The sequence below is a fragment of the Lissotriton helveticus genome, chromosome 4_2 (genome assembly GCF_964261635.1).
Source record: "Lissotriton helveticus chromosome 4_2, aLisHel1.1, whole genome shotgun sequence".
In the NCBI taxonomy this organism is placed as follows: Eukaryota; Metazoa; Chordata; class Amphibia; order Caudata; family Salamandridae; genus Lissotriton; species Lissotriton helveticus.
In genome coordinates, this window is record NC_136064.1 from 15,803,298 (window position 1) to 15,826,158 (window position 22,861).

General features: G+C 43.2%; 1 protein-coding gene across 1 annotated transcript in view; it reads left to right on the forward strand.

Annotated features, from left to right (window-relative positions):
- MSN (moesin) overlaps positions 1-22,183 on the forward strand; it is a 221,186-nt gene extending 199,003 nt beyond the window's left edge. The window contains exons 7-13 of the mRNA XM_078640121.1: positions 1,564-1,660; positions 2,492-2,655; positions 4,554-4,684; positions 13,713-13,873; positions 15,066-15,158; positions 17,949-18,182; positions 19,765-22,183. Of these exons, the coding sequence (XP_078496247.1) occupies positions 1,564-1,660; positions 2,492-2,655; positions 4,554-4,684; positions 13,713-13,873; positions 15,066-15,158; positions 17,949-18,182; positions 19,765-19,929 (1,045 nt within the window). The 3' untranslated portion in view covers positions 19,930-22,183. The remainder of the gene's footprint in view (positions 1-1,563; positions 1,661-2,491; positions 2,656-4,553; positions 4,685-13,712; positions 13,874-15,065; positions 15,159-17,948; positions 18,183-19,764) is intronic.
- Positions 22,184-22,861: the final 678 nt, after the last annotated feature.

Genomic DNA, 22,861 nt, shown 5'->3' on the forward strand with positions numbered 1-22,861 from the left:
AAACGGGGACATTTGAGTCACTTGGAGAAAAGTGTCGGGACACGGGGACACTTCTCCAAAAACGGGGACCGTCCTGGGAAAACGGGGACGTCTGGTCACCCTACCATGACCCCAGTATCTGACCAAAAACAAAAGAAAGGTCTCCAAATCCACCGAGTGTAGATCCTTAAAGTAATGGGCCCCACAACTTAAGATGTTTCTGGGCGCAGCCTCTCCTTTTACACATTCCTCTAGACAGGTGGGCCTCAAACGTTTTAATGCCGCCCCCAATGTTAAATATGTCTAGACTTCTTTAAACATTGCTTTTAAGTTCTGCTGTGGTTTTAAAAATCCAACTAATGCATGATTGCCAAACATACTATTCTGTTCAGGTAGGCCTCAGTAACGTGTACACGTATCCACAGTGTGATTCAGGCGCGCAACACCCATTGGGCTCACCGGGCTTACGCCCCCCCACCTCGTGCGTGTCAGCCCGGGCTGCGACAGCTTCGCGGCTGGCGACGTCTAGTACTTCACAGGTCTTTAAAAGACCGTTTACTTGTAAGTGATGCTTTTGTTATGTATTCACCCCTTCTTACAGCCACTCTGGTTACGGCTGGAAGAATTAGAACATCTCTGTTCACCTTTTTGGTCTGTGTGACCCTTTCCGTCAACCATTGTTTGATACTGAAATATTATCCAGCACGAACTGTAATATATTTTTGTATTGACACAAGACTTATATTTGCAATCATTAAGAGAACAAGAAGTGTGCACTTTCCTAACTAAGACTTTTGGTTCATCCACTGGTCACAAAATACAACTTTTTAGTTCCTGCTGACCTAAACAGCTGTACTTCCATTGCAACGCCTCTCCATGTTGAAATGACACCGGAGTCTGGGATTCTCAGACCATAAAATCAGCCGCGAGACTCTGTAGTCCATGCATGTGTCGGCTTCCCTGCTGCATTGGAGTAATAAAAACCATGGAGCAGAGGTGCAAGGATAATGACAAATGGCAACAGGGGACTTAGAAGTACCAAGTAAATGGGAAAGGTGAATAGGGGCTCTCTGCATATCCATATAGAAGGTACCATAGGTAAAGAGCAAGCAGGAAATTGTCAGGAGTGGACCTGGCAGTGCCACCTAACCACAACAATTGCTTTATTTAATATTTCACTTATAAAAGTACTTTTAAGAAACCCCTGCCACTCACCTATAAATTTGGTGGACGATTCCCTAGACTGCAGCAAGGATGTGTTGTAACCCACCATTGTAGCGTGCTCTTGCATACAGTACTCCGAGATGGGTAAATTCACGATAAATTGCTGTCCTACTCTCTATTGTCTGCTTTATTTGTTTTAGTTTTTGCCCATTCTTTGTCCCAGATATCACTTCTGTCCTTCGAATTTCTTTATATATTTTGGAAATGTTTATTAAAAAATGTGTTATTGTTGAATTGGAGACATCATTTCGCGTACTTGTTGCAGGAAAGTAGAAAAGGGTATTGTAAGAGAACTGTGTTGATGCTCCTTTAATAATTATTAGTTTAGTTATCCTGCATGGTCCTTTCTGTTTCTTTTAGGTTGACACCAAAAATTGGATTCCCTTGGAGTGAGATCCGAAATATTTCGTTCAACGACAAGAAGTTTGTGATTAAACCTATCGACAAAAAAGCACCAGTAAGACCTTTGTTTTTAATATTGTTGAATGGGGTGCTGGGTGACCAACGCCTTGGAGGGGTGCAGGTGGGCTGGCGTATTGCAGCAACCAGTGGTATGTTTTATTTAGTAAAATCCTTAAAATCTGGTAGAATAGTTCGTTTTTTGTATTTTTAGACTGTGCCAGTATTTGTCCAAGCTTTTTCACCCCAGTAAATCCATTGAACTATTGATGCAAGGTGCCTTTGAGTGATGGGGATTCTGCATTTCCATTTTAGACTGGGATAGTGCCACATGTTCGCTGGGCATCTCTGGACGGTTGTTGTGAAAATGGACCCATGGTTGCGCTGCATATGGATGATCATTTCTTAGACTAGAAGGCTCAGGCATGGACTGTCTACCTTGCTGATTGAAGGGGTCCGACGCTCTGTGCTTTGAGAGCCAAAACAAGGGTCACCATCATTGACTTGGCATTTGCCTTTGGCCTTGTGGAACACCTGTTATAGAGGCAGATACCAATACACTTCATTCACTTTATTAGCAGACATGGGATAGGCAAACATGCCCTTGTGTGTGTTCAAGAAATGTAACCTGCATGTAAAGTCAATACTACAAATGCTGTGACTCTTTGCCATCTGCACCCTTCCTTACACTTGACTCGGTATAAATGTTAATATTCACAATGCATAGTAAATTGGTTAGTATTATGAATAGGTCTCTCCAACAAGCCATTTGGGTCAGAAAGTATTTCCTTAGTTGTTCTTAGGCACTCTTCCTCCTCCAACCTTAAACATGAACTTAATTTGTTTTGATAGTTTCCTTATTTACGTTTCTTCTGTTTGTCACCTTTAGGACTTTGTCTTCTATGCACCAAGGTTACGAATTAACAAGCGGATCCTAGCTCTGTGCATGGGCAACCATGAACTGTACATGCGCCGACGCAAGCCAGACACCATCGAGGTGCAACAGATGAAGGCCCAGGCAAGAGAGGAGAAGCATCAGAAACAGATGGAGCGGTAAGTCTCGCACGGCCCGTTAAGATTGCATACTCCACGCAGATGTGAACTTGCTGCTACGGCATTACTTTAGCCAATTGTTAAAGGCCCTTAAGTCAGTATAGGCCTGAGCTGAATGTGAGGGCCTTTAACGAGGAAGAGGGTATTTTAACAACTGGCATAGCCCAAGACCGAAGGGCTGTAGTACTATTAGAACATTTCATCCACAGAGTAGAATTTCTAGATGAAAAACAGAGAAATTGAAAGACCAGCATTGGAATGTTGGAGCAGAAGGCTTATACCAGCCATTATTAGCCCTGGACAACTTCATTGTTTTCAGTGGAGCTCTCAACATTTCAGTGTTATAATATAGCCTGCCGTAGTGGACTATCCTGGCGATTAAAGGCCCGCTTCAGCGTTAAAGGTCCGAGGCGAGGGCCTTGAACAAGGAGCGTGACTTCAATGGCCGTTATAGCCCAGCTACGGAGGGCTATAGCCAATTAAACATTCTGCCACAAGAGGGCAGAATATTGTAACAAATAAAACAAAGGCCTCTCAGAGCCCGAGGGGGGGTATAAATCCCCTCCTACTCTGACAGACATTTGTTCAGAGCAACAGCTGTGAACAAAAGCAACATTGGAATGTCCATTAGAACATTGGAATGTTGAGCACTCCATTGAAGACAATGGAGTAGCTCTGGGCTTCTAATGGCTGGTGTATGCCAGGAGCACCAAAATTCTAATGTTTGTTCACCACTTTTGCTGATATCAATCCACTCTGGCTCCGTGAGGCCTTTGTTTTACAAATTCGAAATTCTGCCCTCTATTGGCAAAATGTTCTTATAGCCTTAGAGCCCTCCGTAGCGGGCTCTCCTGGCCATTAAAGCAGGCCTTTAATGGCTGATAGACCCCGCTACGGCTGGCTGTAAGGCTATATTCTGCAACATGATTTGTGATGCGAAAGATACATTTGCGACTCCGCAATTTAAACATTGAAGGTGGGTTTTCTTTGCTGTCCATTCAATGAACTGGCATCCCATTTTTGTTCTGTTTGCTTGTCAGTGACACAGTTGTGTAAGGTGAGGCGCAGCACAAGCTGTTGTAGGTTATAAGGGATACTGTAACCAGCAGACTGCAAGGTCTCTTGGAGAAATGTATCTCAAAAAAGGCCTTTGAAAGAAAATGTCAATCTTGAGAGAATTTGTCTCAATTACGTTTTTAGGGATCTTTCGGATCCATATATATATTTTTTTTTTGCAGAGTTTTTTATATAGCGCGAACTAGACCCGAACTGGATCAGGTATCAGAGCGCTTTACATAGCACCAGTTACGTTACATGAGGACACGCATTCATTTTAGGCACGGGGAGATTAAGTGATTTGCCCAGAATCACAGGAGGTTTTTGGCGTCGTTACCGAGACTCGAACCCAGATCCCTAGGTGCGAGGTCGAGCGCCCTAGCCGTTAGGCCAACTTCTCTATGTTGTTCTGCAGACATTGGAGTGTCTATTGCCGAGGTATACAGGGCACCCTATCATAATTTGTACTCCAAAATGGATCTGAACTCAACTATCAACTGGAAAAAAAGAGGTGGAGCAATAACCTTAAAAAAGCATTAAGATCCTGATTTTATATGTGTACATGAGAACAATTGACTCGTCGCACCATGGCCTTTTTTTCCCCAAAATATTCATGGACTACGTTTATGATGGTGAATTAACCTAGAGATCTCCACATAGTTTACATGCTTACATGATGGTATTAAGCCATTAAATGTTTGAGAGATGAATGTTGTAGATATTGTTGGTGATTTTAGATGTGTATTTCATATTTTCTTGTTGCCTCTTCATATAAAACATTTTATGTCTTGTGTGCTCTGTATATGCTTTGGCCTGTTTTTACAGATATTTGTAATCCATAGGGCTCTGTTAGAAAACGAGAAGAAGAAGAGGGAAATGGCGGAGAAGGAGAAAGAAAAGATTGAGCGCGAGAAAGAGGAGCTGATGGAGAGGCTTCGACAGATCGAAGACCAGACGAAGAAAGCGCAACTAGGTGTGGACTGCTGTTTGGGCACAAATCTGTTGTGTGAACCCTTGCAGCAATTTCTCCCCCCTACTGCTGGACAATGCCACTATAGCATGCCCTTGATATATATATATATATATATATATATATATATATATATATATATCTCAATTTCTGTTTTGTTTTTGTTGCACTTATTGCATGCTCTCTTTTTGTAAGCACATTCCAGTGCATCTTCAATTGAGACCTTCATTCGTCCATTCTAGATTCCGGTTGCTTATACTTTTGCTGCTCTCACGAATCAAGATAAGGGCACCAACTTAATTTTTTTAGCTTCCACCTTCAAATCTCTTCTCCTTTACACCTTCAATTTTCAGTGTTCTTTTTAATTAATATGTGCTTTATTAATATGCTGAATTATTTTTCTACGCAGTCGAGGACCCCATGATTAGGTGTGGTGAACCCTCAGGAGCCCACTGACTACAGGATAAGAACCCCTGGTCTAGTGCGTAATGTTTATTTGATCATCGCCGGTCCTCGGTTGCTCGTCTTGGTTGTAAACTCCATCTTCACAAATTGTCCATCCGTGTCTGCACCTCGTAGCTTTATTTTAAATATTGATTCGCCTTATGTTAACAGTTAATCCACGATGGAACCCGATCCTTCACAGCATAATATTATCAAAGCTATCTCATTGTGATGGAGGCTTTGTGGATTGTTTCCTTGTTTAAAGTGACAGAGTAGGGGCAGACCTTTAAGGTCTGCATGTGCTACCACTAGGAATTAAAGAGCGCCTGCTTGAGTAAACCTCCCACTACAAATTGAGGCAGGTGTTTGCCCCCGCAGCCTGCTCGCTTCAAGGAGCACTGTTTAAGGAATATTCATTCGGTGGCAGATGTAATTTGAAAGCACAGTGCTAGAAATGAAAGGGTTCATGTTTATAGATGTCTAGCTCCCTTTGTTCTTTTAGGGGCCTGTAACCACTTTAAGTAGCTTCAATTGGTGTGCTGCAGAATAGCTGGCTCTAAGCTGGTCACCCTCATGACGCTGACTCTGCACGCGCCCTCCCCCTCCTACTCTATCCCGCGCCATCCCCCATTCCTTCTCTTCTCTCCACACCTTTGACCACGTGCTGCACCCACTCCACATGCATACTAGCTTGAACAGATGTGGGAACACTGGTAAAGTTCTTGAGCTCTTCTTTAATGCTTCCAGTAAGTAATTCTCTCGGCAGCAACTGCCGTCCGAGCATCCATACATTCTATCTGTAGCATTATCACAGGCACCACGCGCGCGCTAACACTCACGTGGTTGAGAAACATAAGTAAACATCTTAACACATCCCCTTCCCTTCATTTAAAACATAGAAGTTCAACATTCCCTCCCCTCCCGATAAAGAAAACAAAAGAGAAAAAAAACACAAAAAAATGTACAATATACAATAATTTCAAGATGTAACAAAATCACGATACTTGGCAGGAACAGATTTGATTCTTAAAGACCTACGCTGAGGAACAGTACAGTTGTCAGTGGTATTCGTATTCAGATCCATACTGACACTGGGAAAAACATAGGAACCTAGACCAAATTCATCTCTTACAAAATCAACCTTGGACTTGGGTACAATTGAAATCCAAGACCTATTCCAAATTTTTCCATTGTCAAGCACTACAACATGATCTTTAACCTCTTTGACCCGTACAGGAGGAGAGAATATAGCATGTCCTGTGCGCATGAGTATAGGCTTTTTGATTCTCACCCAATCACCTTGACATACTGGAGATGTTCTGATGCTTTTATGCGCATATTTTGCTTGAGCAGCACCCCTAACATCAGCTACCCGCCCAATTTTACTTACATCAACTTCCTTCCTCAACATCCAATCCTTATTAAGCTTAGAACCTGCTACTCTATCCCGGAGTAAGGTGAAAGGTGACACACCCGTACTAGCATGAGGGGTAACTCTCATAGCCCACAACATGTCTGAAATTACTTGCTTCCAATGAAAACCATTAATGGAAGCCAATTGTAATTGATCTTTAATAACACGATTCAGGCGCTCAACCAAACCATTGCTACATGGATGATATAGAGAAGTAAGGACATGTTTAATTCCATGCTTCTTAAAATAATGTATTTGAGCAGAAACCAACTGGGTACCGTTATCAGACACTAATTCTTATGGAAATCCTTCACGCAGAAAAACATCAGTAAAAAAATTAATTACAGTAGCAGAGTTGATCCCCTCAACAAATTTTATTTCTGGCCATTTTGACATGTAGTCAATCAAAACTAAGGCATATTTGGGAGTACTACCTAATTCATTGAATGGACCAGCCACATCGAATGCCAACTTATTCCAAGGTACCTCTTTCACTGAAATGGGATTTACCGCAGAAGGACAAGTAACTTGAGTTTTGTCACTAAGAACACAGGCACCCCAATCCCGGACGCAGTGCTCAATAGCCCGATCAACACCTGGCCACCAAAAGTCTTCACGCACTCTACGTTTCATAGTGCGGATACCCAAATGACCAACATGAGCTAAGTGTAACACAGTTTTATATAGTGATTTAGGTACAACTAATAAGCTACCCCTGCGTAAAATTCCATCAACCAAGGACAATTCATCCGAAATTCTCCTGAACGGAACCAACTCTGAAGATATAGATTTGTCATTGGGCCACCCATAAGTTAAAAAATCAATTACCTTACACAAGTCAACATCTTCAGATATCGCAAGCTTCCAATCAGCCTCAGATAAAGCAGCACCTCTCTCAGATACAGAACTAACGGCACACACCATCTCCAGCTGATCACACTCTTGTTCCAAGTCATTGTGAGAAAGGGGTAACCTAGACAAACTGTCGGCTGCACTGTTCTTTACACCGGCTGCACTGTTCTTTACACCAGGTACATACTCCAAACGATAATTGAACTCAGCAAGTCTGTACTGCCATTTCGCTATGCGAGGTGTTGCTCTTCCGCCACCTTTAGTTGTGAAAAGGTCCACCAGAGGTTTGTGGTCTGTTTTGAGAATTATGATTTCCCCACAAAAAATTTCTGAAATGAAATATTCTTTTTCAATTGTTGAATAGGTACCCTCAGCACCTCGAAGAGTTCTGGAAGCGAAAGCAATTACCTCTTCCCTATTGTCAGATCTTTTTTACATTAAGACCGCCCCCAGACCAACGTTACTGGCATCAGTAACAACAATGCACTGACCGTTGAGATCAAATAACTTGAGAGGACGTGCCTGCACAATCACTTCTTTCAATGAGTTGAAATCATTTGCACATTGCTGAAACCGATCATATTTTGCATTTTTCTTCAGCAAATTACGTATACACACAGTTCTGTCCGAAAAATTGGGAACAAATTTAGCGTAATATTCAACCAGTCCTAAGAAAGAACGTAGTTGATCTTTGTTCAGCGGTTCAGGTGCATTCCGGATTGCGTCTAAAAGTTTCATCTTAGGTTCCACTCCCCTGGCTGAAATGTGATGACCTAAATAATCCACACCATCTCTGAGAAACTTAGTTATTCTTCCTTAAAGTCAACCCATACGATTTTACAATATCCAAAACAGTTTTAACTCTCATTATGTCCATGTATAGTCTTCCCATGTGTAAGAATGTCGTCCTGAAAGAAAACGACCCCTACGGTGTTTTTAAAGAGATTACCCATAAGACGCTGAAACACTGCAGAAGCCGACGCCAATCCGAACGGCATTCTTAGATAACGAAATGCAACCTCAGGAGTCATGAATGACGTGAGATGCCTAGAATCTTTACTTAACTCAATTTGGTGGTAAGCTGAAAATATGTTGAGTAGAAAAATACTTTGGACCCTCGAGAGTAGATAACATCTCATTTATGTTGGGCAAAGGCTGTCGATCTATCCATATGCAAGAATTTAAGTCGCGCAAATCCACACACATCCGAAGAGACTTATCAGCCTTGCGCGCCAAAACTATGGGCGATAACCACTCTGACCCCTCAATTGGTTCGATCACACCCAAAACACATAACCTCTCAAGTTCACGCTTCAACTCACTGCGCATGCTTAGTGGTACCTTACGAACCTTGTGTGCGATTGGCTCAGCCCCTTCTTTTAAAACAATGCGGTGTTGGAAACCCTGGAGTTTGCCTAGCTTATTATTGAATACTTCGGGATAATTATGAACCCACTCACTCTCACTCGAGGTACTTACAGAATGCACAAGCTCAACATCAGAAAGAGAAGCATAATACTGCTTTGCTTCGTCCCTTGATAAAACCATATTTGGATGATTGGGATCAAGAATGATACCAAGTTCACCTTGTTCATGCCATCCTAACAAATTAACACCATCCTTAACCACATAAATTGGACATGATGTACACTCCCTTAAATTCTAGCTTACTTATAAATTTGCCCCAAACCTCTACTCTTTTCCCTCCATAAGCAAACATTTTAATGGATGATGGTGCCAAAGAAATTTCATTTAGAGTTCCCAAAATCCTTAACATTAATCAAAGTGAACGGGGAACGCGATTCTGCAAGAAATTTGGTGCATCTATCATTCAGATTGATGACACACGTAGGGGATTTTTTCCTTTGAGATTCATCAAGAGATGCAATCTCCACTATACCCTCAGCCTCCATGGAAGAAGCAGATAACATCAACAATTCATAGCAAGTGTCATCATCATCACATTCCACGTTATGTTCCTCTATATTCCTAACAGTATGTGACGTTGCTTTTTGTACAAAGGTAACCTTACACATGCGTGCAAGATGACCTTTCTTTCCACATTTAAAGCAAGATTGATTAACAGCAAAACAAAATTTGAAATTTCCCAGGTGTGATCTACTGCCACACCAATAGCATGACAAGCCTTGAGCATCGTTCCTTGGTTTATTGACTGGCGTTCGAGGAACACTCATGTTCATGACCTTGGAAGTTTTAGGAGAAACCTTGGAAGTGATCAAATTGACCTCGGCTGATGCAAGTGAAGGCACAGTAGCTGGTGCAGAAGTACTCCGTTCCTTCATACAGAACTGAGAATGTTCGACAGTTTTAGCCAAAGTCAAAGCAGTCTCTAAATCAGGATCATCAGAAGACAAAAGGCTCTCTCTCACTTTCTTGTCACAAGTGCGTTCAATTAAGTGATCCCGGATGATCTCATCTCTAAACTCTCTCTAGTTGCAGTTCACAGCTAAAATCCTCAAAGCTGCGACAATCATCAATGGACTCCCCAGGCATTTGTGAACGTTGTAAAAATTTGTGACGTTCTAAAACAATATTGCATTTAGGATTGAACCTCTTATCGAGCGTTTTAATTAGTGAAGCATACTAGTCAATGACTTGTGGATCACCACTTTCATTTGAGCTATTGGGTATTCTCACTTCCTCCAGAGGTAACGTCTCTAAAATGGACCTAAATTGTACACTAACAATGCCTTCTTCTTTGAAGTAAAAGTATCTCCATCAATAGCGACAATGTACGCTTCAAAAGTGGCTTTCCATTGCTTCCAAATCACGGGAGGAGGACCAGGTGATTGCAAAAAGGGAGGTGGCGTCGCTACTTTTTCCATTTGCGTAGGTGAGTTGCTGCCCCAAACAAACAATGTCAAAAGAGAAAAGAAAAAGAAAAATAATGATGCTATTCGCAATGTCTTTAAAAGTTGCTTGAACAGTACTTGTGAAATTTCAATATCTTTATAAGCTGTACAGTACAGCACTGTCAACTTGTCCAAATGCCTTAAAATCGCTTGTTAGGCAAAATTCAATGTCGCACTGGAAAGTATATATAAAAAAAACGTTACTCAAAATGCCCAACACATGCCTTCAAGCGCGCTGAAAATGAAAATCACAATGCGCTTTTAACGTAGAGTTGTCCAAAATGCACAACACATGGCTTCAAACGCGCTGAAAATGAAAAACACAGTGCGCCTTTAACGGAGAGTTGTTTCTAAATCTCCATATCAACACGCATCAAGAGCCGCACAGTGACGCAGCAACGCACGCTGAGACGCACGCCCACTGGCCAACTCGCGCACAGGCCGACTCGCGCGCAAGGCGTTGATGGCAAACAGGCAGAAAAGGCAGAAAAACAAAATTCAGATAGATCCTCGGGCAGAGGAACTCGCGAAGAACAGGAAGAGTCCAGGAAAAGTCCAGAAATGCGTCCGTCGGTAGACACCAAAAATCGGGGAATTTTGACCAGACGTCGCAGTTGCCTCGCCGTGGTAGAACTACAAGTTCCAAGACGTCCAGCAACACTAGAGAGAGCAGCAACTACTGGAAGCCCTCGTCGCCAATGAAAAGAAGTGGGAACACTGGTAACGTTGTTGAGGTCTTCTTTAATGATTCTAGTAAGTAACTCTCAGCAGCAACTGCCGTCCGAGCATCCATACATTCTATCTGTAGCATCATCACAGGCACCACGCGCGCACTAACACTCACGTGGTTGGGAAACATAAGTAAACATCTTAACACATCCCCTTCCCTTCATTTAAAACATAGAAGTTCAACATTCCCTCCCCACCCGATAAAGAAAACAAAAGAGAAAAAAAAACACAAAAAAAATGTACAATATACAATAATTTCAAGATGTACAGTGAGGCGCGTGGTGGGTCCAGGGCCTGCGCGGGGCAGGCCAAGGGCCTGCGCCTCCATCTAGGGTAGTGCAGGAAGTGATGTAGGTTGCTGAAAGGATTACTTCATACATTTAGCTGGTTACCTGGTAAGGTTATGTGTGACAAGAGTGGCTACATATTGACCATGGTCACCATGACTGAGCCCTGGAATGCTGCAATGGTCACTTCAGACAAGCTGCGGAACTCCCTAAAATGGTGGCATGAATATTATTCTTGCAGGCTAGGTCATCGCTGAGCCCAGATCCCATGTGACTATCGACGCCTGCATCCCTGAGAGGTTGGGATGCACACATGCGGGACAGCCGAACAATAGTATTCACTAATGTTTGATTGAAGGCAGTGGGTTTGTAGTCAGGTCTTTCACACCATAATACAGAACAGGGTGGGTCACAGCAGAAAGTGCCGAATAGCGAGCAACCATGTGTTGCATGTGGAGGGTGGTTGAAATCCCGTCCGCCTCAATTGTCAAGGGCATGAATATAAATAGGAACAATAAAGGCGCCAAGATACAGGCTTGTCTCACACCACGGGTAACTTCGGGGTCAGGGTGGTTGGTCACCTAACTGGGAGTAACGTACTCTCATATTCATATTGTATCTCGATGAAGACTCTCGGAACACATGCAGTATGGATGAATCTACTCCTGCAAGTCCCATGATGTTCCATAATTTATTTCTATCCACCAAGTCAAAGGCCTAGGAGAGGTCCATGTGTATCCCCACCCCTCCTTCCTGGCCTTGACATATTTACCCAGGATTAGGGAAACATTTAGAGCTTGTTATGTGGTGCCCATTCCTGGGCGACAACCAAATTGCACTTTGGATGCTTGGGCGAGTGAAAACACTACCAGTTTCCCTTAAATGACCGCACCAAAGATTTTTTTCCAATGTCTAGGAGTGCAATCAGGCGGTAGTTAGTTGGAACGTTCTTATCTTTTTTATATATAGCAACAGTGACTGACTGCCTCCACGATTCAATTGAACCCCAACTACTATAGACATAAACACATTTGTAAGGAGCGATCCCCAGAGATCTAAATTGTATTTAAAAAACACTCCACAGGTACCCCGTCTGGACCAGCTGCCTTTCCTGATGCTGAGCGGAGTATGGCTGTGCACTCCTTCTCCCCGCTCTGATCCCCCCCCCCCCCCCCCCCCCCCCCCCCAATCAACTAGTGCTGCGCTGGTTGCAATGGGCTCAACAGGGAACATTGGATTTTCTTCAGGCCTTTCTGGGTTAACATTTTTTACATAATGAGCAGCCCATTCGTGCGCCATAGTATGGCAGTCAATACCGGACTCGGGCTGTTTAGTGAAGTAGGGCCTATTAACAATTTCCCAAAAGGCTTGATTATCTTTTAGGACTGCTGCCTGTTCCAGGTCGTCCCAGGCCTTGGTTCTTATATCAGCTTTTCTCTTTTCAATAGCTTTTTTGTAATTCCTTCTGGCCTCTCTCACCTCCACCTCATCCTGTGGGATTTTGCGTTACATTTTTTTAACGCTCTATAGGGTTTTTGTACATCCTGACTTAAACCATGTGCAAACTAGGCGTTTAGGCTGTAGGTTCTGGATCAATAGTGAATCAGAAATTGAATTACAAACCTCGTGAAATTATCACATACAGTAGCTGGCTCACAGTTTTCTCCCAAGCAAGTTAACATTTCCAAATGATTTGGCTTACCACTTCTGAAGCTTTTGCTAGGATCGAAGTGTTGCTAATTTCTGTGCAACCCCTTATTTTTGGTGTAAGGCTGTGATTGGCCAGGCGTTGGGGGAGCTAACGGCGAGCACTACAGTGATAGGATAATGATCACTAAAAGAGAATGTAAAGGTATTTTGTGACCTGACCTATGGGTTAATAGCGTCTGTTCACAAAATTCCAAATTGTCGAGTGCTGCAATCTGACTTACCTCATCATTGTCCATGAGTAAGGTTGCACATTGCGACTCACTATGATTGGACGCCATCGCAGTGATTGTGGCCAGCTGGCGTCAATCCGCAGGCCACCATGTTTGTGATCATATTTTAAATAAACAAAGCTTAATTTTTTATAAATGGGGCCAAATTTACATAAAGGAAATGGGGCTACATTTAAAAAGAAACTTTTTTTCTGTGAATGGATTAACATCCCAATTGTAATGCTTGGTAAACATATTTGGGCTGTAAAACCTTGATGCCATAACAAATCTCTATTTGGAAGGGACACTCTTCCAAATAGGGATTTAGTAACCAGTCACCAAATCGCAAAAGGGGTTTAGTACATAACAAAAAGCCATTTTGCAGTTGCAGTCCCTATAATTTTGCAAATCTCAGACTTTGGCGCCCAGAAAACGGCTTTGTACATCAGGCGATAAGAGTGTAGAAGTGCGGTGGAGTGGGGAACCTGTGTCATGTTTATCCTTTCTTTTTAGAACTAGAGGAACAGACCCTGAGGGCGTTGGAGTTAGAACAAGAGAGGAAAAGGGCTGAAGAAGAAGCCGAGAAGCTGGCGAAGGAACGCCAAGCTGCAGAAGAGGCCAAAGAGACACTCCTCAGGCAGGCTCAGGACCAGCAGAAGAATCAAGAGCAACTGGTGAGTACGTGTGCTTTGTGTATTGAGCTCGCAAGTGATGTGGGGATCCAGGAACACAGTTTCAGGGAAGCGCACTGGTTAAACATTTGTTGTGTTATAGGAGATTTCTGTGATGCCCCGTGTTTTATAGCTGGTACACCCTTTACTGTAGTGTTACCCAGTCCCATGAGCAGTAGAGGTCAACCAAAACTACTCTTGACTGCTCCAGATATTAAAATGGCCTATTCTGGCAGAAGCAATAGTGTTGTCCCCTTCTGGTTGGGTTGAGGTCAAGGAGACGCCTGCTTTATGGCACATGGCTCCTTGTCCAGTGTCTGCTTCCTAGTATCTTTGACCCTCCCTTAGACGTTCTGGGTCTAAGAGTGGCTTTATATTCATTGGTGGTCTCTTAAGGTACTTTTTCACCTGCTACTCTGAGGGCGCAATGAGGTGCAACATGAGTCTGGCTGTTGCACCTTAAAAAGTCATAATGATGTCACACCCAGATAAATGGCAGGTTGTTTTGGGACGGCTTAATTCAGAGTGTACCAGCCGGAGTAAGAGCAGCTCTGACTATCTTGTAGAAAGCCCGCCCATCTGTTGATGGAACCGAAGGTTGTTGATTGGTCGTTTCCTCAACACTCCCCTACGTACTTGACTTTTAGAAAAGAACATGATTCTAAACTTACAAACGTCGCATAAGATGGAGTGAAACCTAATGGATAAAATTAGTGGTGACTAACGAAGAATAGATCCCTGTGGCATTCAGTAATATTCAACCATTTGTTAGTCTGTAAGTAAAGCTAGAAGCAGTGATGGACGCACAGTGTGGGCGTGAACGGGTTATGGCAGTACTAAGTCAGCATTTAGGGTGAGAACAGAACCCTAGTACACATATCTAGTGAATTCACAGAGTACAACATCCAGCCTCTAGTTTTATCAACTTCTGTCCAGCACCAATCCATGTAAGGTCGAACGTCGATAACATCGAGCACCTCAGCATGCCCGTACTAGTTACTTGCTAAGAGGACGAGTAGCATCCATGCATTTACTTCTTTACAGCATAGATTGCTGTTTGAGAATCTTACTTGTGCCCAGGTTTGCGTCTCCATTAGTTTAAGGGGCTGCTATTGTTGTAGGTAAAAGGCCCATAGGAGCCTAGTAGCATTGAAGCTAGGATCATTCACTAAGATATTCTTTTCTTTGTCCAAAGGCTGCTGAATTGGCAGAGCTTACATCCACGATCAGTGACCTGGAGTTGGCCAGACGGAAGAAGGAAAATGAGGCCGAAGAATGGCAACAGAAGGTACAAAGAGGGTGCTGGGATTGTCTTGTGGATAATTTAGTATGGAGTATGTGTAAATTATTTTCAGGGCCGAGAAAGGATGCAAGGAATCACTTTAGTCCTCCGTGGAGAGGGACGTGGTATACACTTGAGGCAAAATGAATGGAGGGCACAACTTGATTCCTGTATAGAAGGATGATGTAGAATTGGTCATCCCTAATTATTAGCACTGGGTGGGGATGAGTTTCTTTGGTGGATTCCAAGAGCTCCATGGTGAAAGAGAATAGTGCAATCGCAACACCGGTAACACCGATCAGGACGACTAGTGGTTGTTCAATCATCCATTTTATATTGTTTAAGGACCAGCTTTCTCCACAAAATTGTCCATGGATTTGAGAACCTGGTGCACACCGTAAAGATGAAGGATGAATGAGGCATTCAACGGCCTCTGTACTTCTCTCCATCACTCTACTCCTGCTGGACTTTCTCACATTCCTTCCCACAGAGTACAACTCCCCTCCTTTCCTCCAGCCTTTTGCCCCTTTACCACCCCCCAGAAATGGATGCTTGTTCCCAACATCCTCCCCACCCAAAAGAAAAGAACACAACTTCCTCAAGCTACAGAACCTCTTCTCTCTACCTGCTCAAGAGCACATCAAAGTTGCCAGGTCATGCCTGACATTCTTGTTCACACTCCAACCTCATCCTAAGTCTAGCTTGAGAGCACAGCTGTCGCTAGTCCATTATATGAGAAACACTAGAGAGGGGCTTTGGCTCCGCCTACATGTTGGGAGCCATGAAACTTGTTTTGATTGGTCAGAAGTTTGAGTGGTTCTGCAGAAAAGCTCTTGCCCTTGTGGGCATTTTGTTTATCAATGTCCTTGAACTTTCAGGGTACACGACTTACGCTATTAAAGCTGACTTTTTCTCTGTCAGCAGCACATATGGGAGGAGGACAGTCATTGACCTACATGAATGTATAGGTCTGCCTTGACAGTGCAGCTGTCACCATACCTTGTAATCTACACCAATATTCTACAGTTCTTTGCTTCCACACCAATACATATCCATTCCCGTGCTATATACTTGTAATGCTCCACATTACTATACAACTTTACTTTAAAAACAGATCTTTTGACATTGCCATTGCTTGTTGTAAATCTTGTTGAAAACTCTGTTCCCTGAAAGCCAACAGTACAAAGATTATTGCACCTGGGAGGTGTAAGTCACATGTAGGTGGTGCACGCCTTTTAGATTGTGCTCTGTTCAAAATTCTGAGCACGACACCGGGGTGACCGTGAGGTGCTCCAGTGTCGCTTGGCTGAGGACTCTGGGTTACCCTGCTTTTGAGCACGTCCGGGGCTGTATGCATGTAAGGAGATAGGGTTCAAGGGGTATAGAGAACTCTCCCCATCTTTTGTTCAAGACCGGGTGGAATTAAATAGGGTTCCAGGCAACAACAAACACTCCGGATTCTTAGGCAGGGTGAGTGCTGTGCTGGGTCACCAGTCTCTGCTTGAGATCCTCTGTACATTTGTTTTAAAAAAATTAATTAAAAAAAAAGCTTTTTTTCATGGCTTATCTTTTTGGTTTTGGAGGGAGAGGGAGCCCTACGGAATAATTTGGTAATATTGAAATGTGCAGTTATCTGAAGGTCAAACGTGCATGGTAGAGTTCGCCTTCCATCCTTCCAAGGTCAAATAAACCCTCCCATGCTGGTGACTGAACCGCTCATTCACCAGCCTCTGTCGTGCTGTGCTGGTGACGGAGCGGTTCCGTCACGGCCCGCTCGGCGCGCCTGCGCGGTGCTGATCTCGCGCCTGCGCTGTACGTTCCATTGAGCGGGCGGGTCCGTGACGGAACCGCTTAGTCACAAGCACAGCGCGCCCGAGTCTCGTGACGGAGCGGTTCTGTCACGAGCATGGGAGCGCCGCCCGGCCCCCCTCCCCCCTAGCGCTGCGGCGGAATTGCCGCCGCAGCGAAGTGGTTAATGGAGTACCATTAAAATGGGCAACAGCAACATCTGGGTTTACAGCACTTACCAGTAGAAGAAGAGGATATGACGAGGCATATAAAAACATAAGTTAATGAAATTCTGTGTAAAAAATATTTGCTTAAGTGTGCAGCAGAGGACATGATCATAATTTTGTTCATATACTTACCACGTGTTTACACACAGCACCATTTATGTCGTATGCCAACTTATGCTTGGTGCTGTATGGTGGTGGTATGTTTACTTTACTTTGTAACTGATTCTGTCTCGGTGTTTACATTAGTGGTATAGTCAGTGAAGTCATTCTTGATGTAATTTGTTATAGGAGGGTAGGGTAGAGAATTTATTCCCAAGCAGTGAACCAGTTTTTCTGACCTATTTTGGGGGCTTTTGTGTGTGGGTCATTTTTTTTTATTTGTCTGGAAATCACATTACTATTTCTAGTTTGTTTCCTTTATGGAGGCCACTTGTAGCATGCAATTTTGGGGTTGGGTGGTCTACGTCACGTCATTGTATACCACCTGATCATATCAGCACCTCTCCTAGGACAAGGTGGCACCAATAGACAAGCACAGCTCAACAAAATATACCCAACTGCACTACCCAAACCCCTACTTTGCTGTAATCAGACCTCCGACACACACATCTTGTGATCACAACATTACACCCAAATACCATAGGCGAGTTTGATCCATGTTTCTGTTCATCTTTCACTCACAGAAGCGGTTTGGTTCCCATTTATTTAGTTAGCTGGTGTTGGAAGTGCACATCTGTAAATGAGAGGCACTTAACCCTCTGGCACTTACCTTTTTCAATAGGCTGCAATGGTTCAGGAAGACCTGGAGAAGACCAAAGAGGAGCTGAAGCTGGCAGTGAGTGCTCCGCATGTGCAGGAACCCATGCATGCCGAGAACGAGCACGACGACGAGCAGGATGAAAACAACGCAGAAGCAAGCGCGGAACTCACAGCCGACGTGTCCAACAAAGACCGCAGTGAGGAGGACCGCACCACAGAGGCCGAGAAGAACATCCGGGTCCAGCAGCACTTAAAGGTACTGGGGTGCAAGCATGTCCAGCAGGGAGAGGCGCATGGTCCTAGTGTTAGGGCAGTCTCCTTAGTAGTCTAGAAAAGCTGGATTCCAGGTAGGAAGATACTAGCAATGGGAGTCAGAGGAGTCTGTGAGAGAACCTGAAAATCATGAAAGTCATGGAGATGGGTCTGCGTTCTTCAGAAGAGCGTAAATTCTTATTCTCGAAGCTCAGATTGGATACTATGTTGACCTGTTTTACTATTGGATTAGTTGTCTGTTCTTGATTTTCTCAGACTATCCTTTATACAAAATTGCAGCTTGCGACTGTCTATAGATTATGGAACAAATAGCATTAACGAAGCGAGATGAACAATATGAATGGATTAAGAATGCTGTTGGCTATTGGTTTATCTTGCTGTTATCATTGTGGTTTGGAGAACACAGATTCATTGAGTATTCATTCACACCCACTATTTATATTTTAACTAATCACTTTTTGCTTCTTTAGTTTTAAGAGACTTTGTTCACTTTAGAAGTACACCATGTTGGCTTACAGTTAAAAGTGGGGACCCTTTGATGTACATTGAAGAACGTCCCATCCATATCAATGCAAGCACACTCGTTCAAAGTATTGCTGTTTCCTCAACATATACACCTTGTATTTTATGAAGACTTTGGTGCTTCTATGCCCAGTCCCTTTTACTGATGTTTTTGATCAAAATGTGGTACTTTTGCTGCATAAAGAAGCCTGGGCACACGTGAAATAGGTGCAGCATCTTGTAAGCCTGCTTACATCATGTAGCTACAAGATGCCTTACCTAGCCCTTACATCCGGGTTTTGGAGACCGAACATAGGCTATCATAGTCATGTGTGCATGCCTTTCCTTCAGGTCCCCCTGGGCTTATTGTGATGATGGGGCATCCCGGAAGTGCTGGCTTCTTTGCTTAATTTCCTGGGCTTCCATAGGTCAAAGGGCAGGAGTTTCATGGGATGCAGGGACTGTAGCTGTCTTCTCTTCAGCACAGTTTACTGTTGGGCTCTAAGCACACTCCAGTCCCATGTGCTGTTCTCAGAGTTTAGGCTAAGTAAATAGGCTGTATTGGTGGGTTGGTGTTTTTGACTTTTCTCTGCTGCAGCACTGTCAGCATTTTATCTCATGGAAGTAAATGAGGGAGCTTATAATGGACTCTTATAAGAGGCTTTCTGTAAAGACACTATATGGACAAACAATTGCATTCAGGAAACCACCCTAAGGTGTGTTCTGGCCATATTGGTGAACTTTTTCAGCTAAATGTTTTCTGATACAACTGTGTTCTTCGAATCCATATTTTTCAGTTCTTTCTCTGATGGATTTTCCATGGGACTGGAAGAATGGGGGCTTGGATCAAGGCACAAAGGATGAGGAGCATGAATGCTGTTGACTTGTAGTTTTGTGTCCCTATACTGTTGAGTATTGCTGTGTCGAACAGACACTTAGCAGAATTGTCATATGTTATGCCTTTTTTTCCCATTGACACTAAAGTGTAACAACACAAATCACCCTGACCCAAAGCTCATCCCTCTTTCTTTGTTCACTCATTGGCTCTTGCTTTCTGTCCTTAGACTCTTAGCAAGGAGCTGGAGAATGCCCGGGATGAGACCAAGAAGACGACAAACGACCTTCTTCATGCAGAGAATGTCAAGGCAGGCCGAGACAAGTACAAAACCCTCCGTCAGATTCGCCAAGGCAACACCAAACAGCGCATAGATGAATTTGAGTCCATGTAATCCTTCCATTCTTCGTTCCCCCCAATCCCATTCAATCCCAGGGGCTGTTTCCCATTCCCACCCCGTCTGTGCGCTAGATGTGCTGCGCTGGAACCATTACAGAGGAGTGACCATGGTCTTATTTATAAAGTCTGTGCAGGTGCAGAGCCTCAACCAACAAAGGACTTTTCTTCGTACTGCTCGTCAACCATCCTTCCAAAGAGCGACGCGATCTTGAAATCCTAACTGTGTACTACCGGGACTCCTACCACTTCACCGAAAAGACTGTACCACTTCGCTAGTTCACTGAGCCTGTAACCACAGGAGGTTTCCATTCGCCTTTTACAGGTGTCTCGCCAGTTTGGAGATGTTGCCGGTGGTGGAGCACCATAGGAGCAGGATTTTTGTGGGGCAGTTCCTAGGATGCCCAGGACATGGTTTACACAGAATCAGGGGGTGCACCAACAGTAACATTTCATAGGTCATTGTGAAGGCACAAACCAAGCAGGTTACCTAGCACCTCTGTAAATCAGTGCAAATAGGTGCTTGGAAGTCATTGGGCAATAAATAATGGAGCCCTTTGCTGGTAATGTTGGGTTGGGTTTTGGGTTATCTTACGTTTGTAATCTTTGGGGAAAATACATATAATGTTGCTGTTGTTGGCACAGAACTCAAACCCACATAAGTAATGTGATTAGTACACCATAGCACTGACTGCATATTAACATGTAGGCACCGCCTATTCGCCAAAACAGATGTTGGTTTATGAAGCCTGTGAAAGTGGCCTCTGGGGCGTTTTTAGTTTTTTTGTATGCCTTACAGAGTGGCACAACTCAATGATTGTTTTTTTTTTCCTCCAGACGTTAATTGAAGCTAGTTTTTATAAAACATGTATTAATAGCTCTACATCTTTGTAAAAATACATATACTATTGCAACTGAGCAAATTATTTATATCCCCAAAAACTACTTCCACGGCTTGCCTGCGTCCCACAGCCCCAAATCAATATTCACCCTGATCCTCTATTTTTTTTTTCCAATTGTCGTTAGGAGGATTTTGTGGGCTGTTCACGAAGAAATAAAGAGCAAGCCACATGCAGAAAATGGAACAGATTCATAGAAATTAACGGACTGTTTTTATTTAGTAGGGTATGCTAATCCTTTGCAAAAGTAGCCATTACAACATTTTACAGGTCAATGTGTCAAACCTTGCTCTTGTTTCCCGGAAAACTGTGTTCGTGTTTGAGATGACTTCTGTGATAATCAGTTGCACCTTTGTTGTATTCGACCAATCCATTGGTTTCTTCCACCGTGGGCTATTCTATAGTTGTAGCATGCACAACTTCCATTTGCAGTCCCAGTTGGCCATTGAAGAATAGCTGCCGAAGACTTGACTCGCTGCCCCGGTATCCTGAAGTAGTTCATGCATACGAGCAGCTAGGGCTCAATGGATGAGTGTGGTATTCTGGAGACCACCTAATTTTGCCGTGCCAAATACTTTCTTACCCCAAATTTAGCACCAAGTCCTTCAGCACTGTTCTAGCATAATTTCAAGCACTAGTTAGTACACCTCAAAATACATTTTTCATTACTGGTGGAAATCCTCCACACCTACACAATTTTTTTTCTTCAAATTGTACATTGATTTATTGAGAAATCTGCTTTTCTTGGGATTGATGCAGTGTCAGCCCAACAGCACTCCTTGCGTGGTTGTTCCAGCCCTTCCCTTTTCTACCAGTATTATATATATTCCATTGGTATCTAATCGGATATCGATTTGTACGTCTTTTCTAGCTATGCACAATTTACAATGTACTAGTTGTACAGGGAGGGAGGTGTTTAATAAACCCTTCTTGGAAAAAATATATACTGTATTATAAAAAAGACAGATATTTTGCAACAAAATAAGAGCTTTCAGTATTAAAATTCTATTTCATTTAATTTTTAATTCCCTGTTTTGCAGGTTTTTGTTGCTCCTTAAAAACCTTCTTTTTCCGAATTTGAATATGTGCAAAGTTTGCAAGAGGACCATCCCAGCAAGTGTTAAAACATGTTTGTTTCTTAGTTGGTTTGTTCATTGATGTAAATTATGTTGACTCACATTTGATCAACCTTTTTACTGGTTAAGTTAAGACAATAAACAGGGCATAGGGTTTGTTTTGCCATGCCCATGCCATTACATAGACAAAGGACCACAAGAGACCAGTTTGAATTCCGCGAGGTCAGTTGCAGGTCTTCTTGCTCTTCCAGTGCCAATAAATTTTTGAGAAATTGAAGCGTTCAAGTCTGTTCTGTTTTTAAAATGAAATTAAATGCTGTCTGTAATATTGGAGCAGAAAGTGTAAGATATTCCCTGGTTGTTCCATGTAGTAAACTGTGACCTTTGTTGCTGTATAAAACAGGGGTGGGTGGGTGGAGTTGCGTTACGCAATTATACTTGTTATGCTTTGTTGCATAAAAACTGGAATTCCGCTGAGTTCCGCTCCGCCCTACACTATGTAACTTACAGCGCGCAGGCCACTGACCTTGCAGCACAACATTTTTAGCCTGTGAAGTAACATTAGGCTTGCCTTTCCTTCCTCTGCCCCCTCCCTTAAAGTTAGTCTTGTTTGTGGGTTGGCCCTCTCAGTTCACGCTATTGGCAGTATCAGCCTGACTCACTCTCTTCGAGAGATCACATAAAGTGGCGCTGCAGTCTGTTATTGGTGGTATTATTTTGCCAAGCATGCATTTTACCCCACCCATGTGCTAAGAAAAAAAAGCGTTTGCATATTAACTGAACGGTACCTGAATTTGATTCAGTCTGCTAGTGTGGGTGCTGTTAAACGCGATTGTTTGTGTGTTTTTAAAATTTACCTTGTTTTGTTCTGCTGATCTTTTTAAAACTCACGTTGCCTATTTTGCACAGATCCGTGCACTAGGTACTTGCCATCAGGCTTCAGGCTCGTGTGCTC